Source organism: Zingiber officinale, chromosome 2B, assembly GCF_018446385.1.
Source record: "Zingiber officinale cultivar Zhangliang chromosome 2B, Zo_v1.1, whole genome shotgun sequence".
Taxonomy (NCBI): domain Eukaryota; kingdom Viridiplantae; phylum Streptophyta; class Magnoliopsida; order Zingiberales; family Zingiberaceae; genus Zingiber; species Zingiber officinale.
Window position 1 is genome coordinate 121,126,649 of NC_055989.1, and position 9,954 is coordinate 121,136,602.

The window sequence follows — 9,954 nt, forward strand, 5'->3', positions numbered from 1 at the left end:
AGACTTGGCTCTAATCTACAACGCAAGAAACGTTAGTGCTGGCAAGGGAAAGGGTCCCCGTTGGCCCTCTGGCGCTCAAGTCAGTCACCAAAACAGTAGAAGAAGGTGGAGCAACAGCGAAAGCAATGAAAGCACAAGCGTGAATAATGAATAGCACATACCTCTGCTGGTGCATGAACCCCCCTTTATATAATGCTATAGTAGGCGACGTGCATGCTCCTCAGGGCGTGGGCATGTTTTTCCAACTGTCCTATGAAAGGATATGTTAGAAATGTGTCTCTAACACTATATCTTAACAGGGCATGCAAATCCCTAACATGACCGTAGAAGCTTCCGTCGTACGATTTGTCTGTTGATCATACCATGTTGTCAGCGACATTACCTCCCAAAGGGATATTATGAGATATGGGAGGGGCTCCACTGTTTGGCCGAGTGGAGTAGCTGCTTAGTCGGGACTCCCCGCCCGGTTGATCTTAGTTGTTCTTCTTGATTATAGTTTGGTTCGGCTGATTGTCTCTAACCCGACTAGATATGAGTCTGGTCGGCTCGGTACTCGCTTGGTCAGTTGTGCGTCATCTGATGTTCTTTCTATATGACCCGTCCGGATGTGCAATCTGCTCCGATGAACCTGCTGGCCAATCGAACCTTCAAGCTAGATTGGTCGCTGAAGTCGACCTCTGCTCGACCCACTTTTGGTGAGCTCGTGGTTCCTTGGCATTTGACCGCCCTTGACTTTGACCTCCACGTCGGCTGTTATCTCCGTCCTTTACCCGCACTTGGTGGGCCTCCCTTATCACCGCATCAGTTGTGATGATCAACATACAAACGAATATCAATGTTCGACACTTAGATATGATTTGAACATATTTGATCCAAGAGTTTGGGATAATCTTGATATAAAAATGAGAGATTTACTCGAGAAAAGAGGTCCTAAAAGAAAAGATATTCTCAAATTTCCTTTAGGTAAAGAATCTCGACACTTTTCTCATACTTACTATATTCAAATGTTACCAAATGGTGAGACTCGTGATAAAAATAGTTAGTATCCTCGAAGGAGTTGGACAAAGTATTTTGTATTTGTTGTAAATTATTTAAAGTAATACACACCAAAAGTTATTTAGCAAGAGGAGTTAATGATGGGAAACATTTATGTGACAAACTTAAACAACATGAAAGTAGTGTTGAACACCTGACTAATCTGAGAGTTTTTGTTAAACTACAAATGAGATTAAAGAAAACATTGACAATTGATAAGGGAATGCAAGAACAAATTAAAAAGAAACAAAACATTGGAAATACGTTATGCTAAGAATAGTTGTTATTGTCAAATGTCTTGCTATACATAATTTGACATTTTATGGTACACATGATAAAATTTATAAAGATGGTAATGGTAATTTTTTGGGTCTACCTGAAATGATTGTAAATTTTGATCCAATAATGCAAGAGCATTTTTGACTCATTCAAGATATAAAGATTCATTATCATTATCTTAGTCATAAAAGAAAAAACGAGTTAATATCTATTCTAGCCTCCAAAGTCAAGAATGCAATAATTAAAAAAGTAATATTTTTCAGTAATTTTTTATTATACACCAGATGCAAGTCACAAAGAACAAATAACTTACATATTAAGATGTGTAGATGTTTAAGAGACTCCAATTAAAATAGAAGAGTACTTCTTAGAATTTGTAAATGTAGAAGATACAACTGGTTTAGTTTTTTTCAATTAATTGCAAGTTGCTTAACAATCTTTAAAACTTGATATTGATAATGTGAGAGGGTATGATAATGGATCTAATATGAAAGGCAAAAATTAAGATGTGCAAAGGAGATTGCTTGACATTAATCCTCGAGCATTTTACATGTCATGTGGTTCTCATTCTCTTAACTTAGTTGTTTGTGACATGACAAATTCTTGTGCTAAAGCAAAATCATTTTTTGGAGCATGTCAATGTATGTATACCATGTTCTTTAATTCAACAAATAGATGGAATGTTTTACTTGAATATATTGATGGATTAACTTTAAGATTCTTGTCGACTAAAAGATGGGAAAGTCATATTGAAATGATCAAAGCAATATTATCTCAAGCTTCCCAAATCAAAGAAGCTTTGTTCAAATTAGTAAAAATAAGTAAAGACAGCAAATTAAGTAGAGGTGTTGAATGTAGATCCGCTACATTAACGACCCCTTAGTGTCAGCCCCACGGATATGGAGGAAGGTACATGTAGGTACACAGGCATCAGGCGTATGGTGGAGTAAACCCCAGGTCGTCAGTTCTGAGAATCGACCCCTGGCCATTACGCCAGAGATGTCATGCACCCACCGTCTGTGCTACGCCCTGGAGGCTTAAGTAGAGATGTTGAAACTTTAGCATATGGTGAACTTTGAAGTTTTGAATTTATATTAAGCCTTGTTATTTGACATGATATTTTGCAAAAAATTAACTTAGTTAGCAAAAAATTACAGTTAAAGTATATGCATTGGATATGCATCTTGATGTTGTTGTAAAATAATTGTCTAATCTTGTTTCCTTTTTTGAAAAATATAGAAGAAATGGTTTTACTTCTGCTATGGTTGATGCAAAAAAATTGGAAATTGATCTTGTATTTCCTACAAAACGTAAAATTTGTAGAAAGAGGTATTTTGATGAGATTGCTTACACTGAAAGGGAAAATCAATCACAGGAAGAATCTTTTTGAATAGATTATTTTATCTTAGTGGTAGATATTGCTTGGGACAATTAGGTTTGAACAGTTACAATATTTTGAATCTATATTTGGATGCCTGTATGATGTTGCCAAATTAGTTTCATTGGATGATGATGAATTAATGAGTTCTTGTGTGAATCTTAAAAATACTATAAGAAATGGTGGCACTTCTAAGATTGATGTAAAATATTTGTTTTCAGGACTACAAGTTTTACAAGTAATGTTACCAAGTAAATCTCATGAAACAAATAAAAAATAATCTTCCATTCAAATATTAGAGTTTTTAAAAACAATGGATATATTTCCAAATGTGATGATTACTTATAGAATATTACTGACAATACCCGTGATAGTGGCATTTGTCGAAAGAAGTTTTTTAAAATTATAATTAATAAAATCTTATTTACGTACCATAATGACTCAAGATAGGCAATTTTATGCATTGAAAAGAATATTTTGGAAAACATTGAATATGAACTATTATTAATGATTTTGCCTTTAAAAGCATATCCATCACGAAGACACTTTAAATGACTTACCGTTGTTTTTTTAGGTGTATATATATTCTATGATGGATGATGTAAAAGTTTCTTTTTGGAAGAAATAGTGTTAGGAAGATAAAATTGGGACATATTTTATAATTTCACCCAGGACCTTTAAACAACAAGGACCTACTCTATATAATTATATAAAGGTTCCAGCGCCCATGTTAGGAGAGGCAACAAAAGGAAGAAAGAAACATAGTTTGGACTAAGCAAGATGACTACAGTGTGTTAAAAAATATTTGAGATATAAGAGCAATCTACAAGCAATAGGTCGATAGTTTGTTGACGAAAAAGATCCCAATCTAATAGGCAAAAATATGATAGGCAAGTATGGCACAAGCGAGCGAACATACCCTCATTAAGGCACCATAAATTAGTGCCTAACAAATAATATAAGTGACTAAAGGGAGAACTTAAAGTTGTGGAATTCTCAAAGAGTGTATCCAACTTATAGATTTTTCAAAGGGCGCACTTTTTCCCATTTTACCCCCACCAACCACTTTGGTGTTGGATTTCAAAGAACAACACCACCCTATGGCTACTATTGGGTATTCAGAACAACGGGGTTCTAGATTTCAAAAATCAACACCATTGTGATGTTGCATTTCAAAAGTCAATACCACTATGGTGGTGCATTTAAAAAATCAACACCGCTGTGGTGCTGCATAAATACTAAACCATCACCACCACCACAGTGTTGTATTTTGAAACCAACACTTCCCTATTTTTGAAGACAGAGACGTCAGAGGAGTGTGGTTCTATTTTTAGAAAGTTAACACCACCTTGGATGCTTTGGAAAAAGTGAAATTTGGTTGGCTGTTGGTAGAAGGGGTAAAATGAAAAATAAGTGCGCTATTTGGGAAATCTAAAAGTTAAGTGTGCCCTTTAGGAATTATGCTACTTTAGTGTGTCCTTTGATCAATTGCCGAATAATACACACATAAGATTCTTCACTTCAAACCCCATCATGATTAGCCTTGATGCGAGGAGTAACTGATGCAGGGTTATCACACCCCACCAACTATCAAGGCATGCCCCACCCTATTTTGGTTAGATCACATGGGCATTACTGTGGGAACTAGCTTGACAACCTATCACATCATCAACAAAATACATAAGGGTGATGTCACAATTAGGATATATAGTGACACCCAACGATGTAAGTACAAATTCCAAGGCCTATAACTACAACCTTAGAGGGGGAAAGAGAGGGAGACCTTTTTTCTTTTCATAAAGAGACAAAAAGAGAGGCTTCACAATAGAATCTCGTCCTCAAATTGAGATAATCCACCTCAGCAACATGAACCTCAACTTGACCAATTTAACCAATACCCTAATGGTCAGTCATGCCCCTAACCAATCCTTCTCGAACCAACATTCATTCATTCACTAGTTCTTGTTGCCTCAAGTCCCTTGCTCATATTCCTCCAACTTGGCCCTATGGAAGACTTGCTCTAGTGAAAAAAATTGGAAGGTGTGAATTGTATATTGATCTCGACCTTAACAAGTGTTAATACTAGTTTGTTTTCGGTTGCTATTACTCATATTTTTGATCTCACACAAAATCATTTTAAGGTTTTCTTTATAATCATAAGTTCACAATTGGACTAGTAAAAATGAAAAAAAAAATACTAGTCTTAATCATTTTTGTTCACCTATAAGTTTTACTAAAATAAAGCTCTAAAACTTTTATTAGAAGCCTTTAATGGCAAATTTATCACCCTACTTTCAACATTTATTACAAAGTTCATGTTATGTACACAATGGAATATGATTTTGTGAGTAACTAATAAAATTTAAATCTACTAATATTTTATCATACTTTAAAAAGGGGCAACAATGAAAGAAAATCATACCTAATGCTCGTGACATAGCAAGCATTCCACTAACTCGAGCTCCATTAAAATAAATCACACGCCCACCAGCACCTTCTATCCTTGCCAACTCATCCGGGCGATCGGGCTATAAAACAAGAAACATTAATAACAATCAATAATACAAAAAAACTATTATATACCATCTTTCATATTATCCCATATATGTAAAAAAGGCCTCAAGGCTATGGTGCAATAGAAAGACGTTAAGTTGTTACTTGGATACCTATGTTCGATCCACATCTACGACGCATGTGGAGGAATTTTTTCTCCAAATGAGGCACGCAACCACACATTTTTTTTTTCCATATATGTAAAAAAGCAAAGAGGCACCCCTAGCATTTAACAACACTATAGGATAAATCTTTTGATTTTTTTTTATCAATTAGAATCCTAAATCTAACTTTTTTTTATCTTACCTTTATTAATAATTTTTATTTTACAAAATTAGAATTCGTTTATTGATTTTAGATTTTTTTTATTGAATCAAACTAGTTAAATAATATATTTTTATATTTAAAAAAAAGTTTAGTTTTAAGGTGACTTTAAGAGGTACTTTAGTGATTTTAGAAATTAAGCATCTTTTAACTTTTCCCTCTAATATTTAGCTCCATAAAGCTTAACACGGACCCGTGACTGCCCACGCTAGTCCAACGTGTCCCAACTTAACACGTGTCACGCTATTGGAATCATCTTTTAGAATCTTTAGCTCCCAAATTTGAGGACGCAAAACTCGTGGCAACATAATTACATGAGGTGTCACTGGACTTACCTTGTGATCATCGGTGAGAGGCACCGCTTGACCCCCGCGGCTGAGCACCGCCCGCGAGTCCCCGCAGTTGGCCACGACGAGCTTCCTGTTCCCGTCGAGTAGGGCCACAACCGCTGTCGATCCGACGATGTCAGACTCGATCCCGGAGCGATCGCACCTGCAGAGGGGAAGCCCGACCCTCCCGCACGCGCACGCCGACAGCGCCAGGTCTTCCATCCGCGCGAAGCTCCTCTCAACTGCTGCCCTCATCCAAGCCACTTCCTCGCCGTCGGTCGCCTCCCCCTGGCTTAGCTCCTCACCCAATATGACGTGCATCCGTTCCTTGCACAGAGCCGAAACCTAGGCCACAAGATTCGGTAAGCAACCAAAATTAGTTTTTAGGCGAGTTGGATTTTAAAAACATAAAGCCTCGAACTTTGTCGATCGATCATTTAAATGGCGGATTACAGTACTTTTAGTTTAAAGGAACGAAGAAAGAAAGGTGAGTGAGGGTTTCAATATTTACATGGGAGCCGCCGTGGCCGTCGAAGACAGCAAAGAAATGGAGCGGAGCGCGTCCATCACGCCTGAAAAATCCCGGCTGGACAGATACAGCGTCCTCCATCTCTCTAGACCTACCGGAGAGGGATATAAATCCGAACATGATGGAGGTATCCACGAGTGCCGGTGCCGACATAGAACTAGAAGCGATCGCCGGAATGCTAGCGTCTCCGCCAGATGGCGAAGAAGTAGACGATGAAGAACTCGAGGAGGTATGCAGCGGCGAGAGAGATATAGGAAGTGGTGCTTGGTCGCTACGGCCAGCCCGGTACCTCTTCCCGCTTCCCGCATCGCCTGGACAGAGCAGTTCAACCACCTCGCCGATCTCCGGCCTCCTCACCGCAGCCCTTGTGCTCGAAGAAGATGCAATTGCCCTATCGGGCTCGAGGGGGCTCGTCTCGATCCGCCGCCGGCGCGGCTCGCGGCATTTTTCCGGTGAGTCGCCTTCGCCGGCCATCACCAAGAAGTGGGCAGCCATTAACGGCTGGGATCGGCCAGAGAAACCGAGAGCCTCGAGTAACTCCGATCTCCGTCGTCGATCATCTGGCGAGGTGAGCAGAGAGATAGAGGGGGGGAGTGGGAGAGAAGGGGGAGAGCAGAGAGGTTAATTACCTGTGTTCTATTTCTATTTAAAGGAGGAGGACATGGACTTGACCGAACTGAGACAGAGGGAGAGAGACGAGAGCGTAATTATTGTTGGTTTGGATTTCCGTTTTAGTTTGGGTTTAGGAAAGGAAGAAGAGAAATGTAGAGTAGTGGGACCAGGGCGGCCTTGTTCGTGGAAACCAGCTCGAGGTGGCTCTTTCCCGAACCGCGATGATGCGACACGTGTAAAAGTCAGTCGTCGTCCTCTTTCGTGGCACGTCGAAACTGCAACTGCTTAGACGCCTCTTCTTTCTCACTTTTATTAATGTAATTAAATGAATACGATAAATAAATAAATCCGGATTTAACTTTGTTAAGTTAATTAAATCAATAAATTCTAGTTCCTCCTTATTCCTGAAGTAGTAAATCACAATAATGTGAAGAGAAGTTTCATTCTGTTTCTATGTTCTACACGCAGACAGCGATGCCTTAAATTATAACTGACCGTTGCATGCTGTACGACTCTGCTGGCCATCGGATGAGCGACGCGTATTCTGGCAGCGGCGAGTGGCAGCGCTCCACGAGACAGGGATGGTGGGACCCGCTCCACCACTTTCCGAACCCCGCGTTTGCTTTTAATTAAGCCGGGTCCGCCGTCGCCGATAACACGTGGCTGCCTCCCGAATGCTTAGCGTCGCGCGCATGGCGACGTGTCGAAGCGAGGCGGCGATCTCGAATCTCAACGGGAGTGGCTTCGCACGTCCCGAAACAATTGCAATTTGAATTGATTTGCCTTTTTAACCTTTTGGCCGTGTCTGATTCGGGTCGGATGTATTCGGATCGGGCAAAACATCTGCCCCTTCCCGCACCGAACCGTGCTGGTGAACGTCAGATAAACGCAATTTTGCAAAAATTTAAAAAATATAAGCAGAATTTTAAAGTGAAATGAAAATTTAAAAAAGTTAAACCGTGAATAAAAATATAATTAATAGAATAAATGACGTCAAGAAACTTTCTACACTAACTACGAGATGATAAAACTCAGTTTCTACCTACCCTATACATAAAGCATAGTCCATGGTCTTTAATCGTTGACACCACACAAAGATGGAGGTAGATCAAAGATGTTTTGTATTCCATAAGTTAGTTTGTTAAGATTGCCAACCTTGGTCGAGCTACTAGCTTCCTTAGGCCGATCTAGCCCTAAGTTAACCTACTAGCTACCTCGCTAAAAGTGTGTTTTAGGCCAACGGCAACTTGGCTCTTGGAAACAATCACTTAAGTCGACCCAACAAAGACCAAGGTTAGAGGTTGCTTAAGACATAAGTTGCTTAATAATTAAGGATTACGATGAAACTCCCTAGATAATGCTCTTTTTCTTTAAAAAAAAAAAATTATCATCATAATATTTCTACATGATATAAATACAAAATATTACAATTTTGACACAAAGGCTCCTTAAGCTACAAAATCTAAAAAAAAAATGGAATCACCACATTAACACCCCTAGAAGGAGGTTTATAGGAACATGGGTGTTAAGTATTAGCCCCGGTGAGGACGGCTAGAGAAGAGTGAATAGCCTACAACACCAAATTTGTACTTTCTCTCACTTCTAAACTTAGCAAAGACAAACACATATTAGTTAATAAAAAATAATAATATAAAAGGAAAGTAAGAGACTTAAGGTTTACTTGGTTACAACCTGAATGATTATTAATACAAGGCAAATGTAAGTTTACTAAACAGAATTTCTTCAATGAAGACGGAGTAACCTCTTACAAGCGTTGAAAGCACTAACAACTAAACAGAAGATTACAGACATTTAAAATGAGTATCTTGTTCTAACTTCAAAGACCAGGACTATATTTATAACTCACTGGTCGAGTATAGTCGTTGGTTGATGTGGCAACTCCCGGGCACCTAGACCTGGTCAGGCCCATGGACTTGGTCACCTCAATCCACTCCGCAGCGACTCTTCGTCAACTGTTTATTGGTTCCTGAGCGCTTGGACCCACTACAGGCGCCTAGACTGGCGCCTAGACCCAGTCTAGGCGCCTGGAGTCTTGCTGGTGTGTACTCCAATCTGATCCTCACTATAACGTCTTGAACAACTGGCCAATACTGCTCCGAGCGCCTGGACTTGGTCCAAGCGACTTCAATGTTGACTATTTTCTTATCGAGTCACTTGGGTGATTCTCTGGTTGTCCAGAGTTGAACTCAATCGAATCCAACTTTGACATTCTCCTCGAGCATCCTTCCTCCTCGGCTTCTCGTTCCTCAGAAGTATCATGTGCGTTCTTCTCGTCCACCGATATACTCTTCCATGGCTCTTTATCCCTCGGATGCACAAAGCTCGTCGACTTGCTTCCCATGTCATCCTTCTCCCTAGTTGTATTTTCCGCTCGACTTCTTGTGTTCCTAAGTCCTTACACACTTAGACATAAGACATCAAACCACAGAGTCTAACTTAACTTGGTTGATTGCATTAAAACTCTCTCAAACAACTTATATTAAGTGCATGGCAGGACGAACAAGTGATGCATTTCCTAGGACTCAAACCCTTCCCATAACAAGCAAAATAGCATGCATTTACCATCTATACTAAGCCCTGGGCCAGGTGATGAAATCTCCAAGCTTGACAACAAACTTGATCACTTTAGTCCAATCTCCAAGTTTAGCCCCTAAACCCTAGAACTCTAAATGATTTCACACTAATCAGTCATCCAATTAATCTTGATCACTTGAGTCTCTCAAATTAGCACGATTAATCTAACAAACTCCTAACACCAAGAGCTGAACTAAAATATCAAAATATTATGAGAATCAATTTCCTAATTGAGATATATTTTTTATAAAATATTAGAGAATTATTTTTAAAAAAAAAATAAAAACATTATAGAATTATCATTTGTAGGATCGAAAAGA

At 39.2% G+C, this 9,954-nt stretch overlaps 1 protein-coding gene across 1 annotated transcript in view; it reads right to left on the reverse strand.

Moving 5' to 3' along the window:
- The window catches only part of LOC122046958 (probable protein phosphatase 2C 24), a 28,082-nt gene extending 20,942 nt beyond the window's left edge, over positions 1-7,140 (reverse strand). Inside the window, exons 1-3 of the mRNA XM_042607925.1 lie at positions 6,410-7,140; positions 5,905-6,243; positions 5,115-5,220 (exon numbers count right to left, since the gene is read on the reverse strand). Of these exons, the coding sequence (XP_042463859.1) occupies positions 5,115-5,220; positions 5,905-6,243; positions 6,410-6,922 (958 nt within the window). The 5' untranslated portion in view covers positions 6,923-7,140. The remainder of the gene's footprint in view (positions 1-5,114; positions 5,221-5,904; positions 6,244-6,409) is intronic.
- Between the last annotated feature and the right edge of the window lie 2,814 nt (positions 7,141-9,954).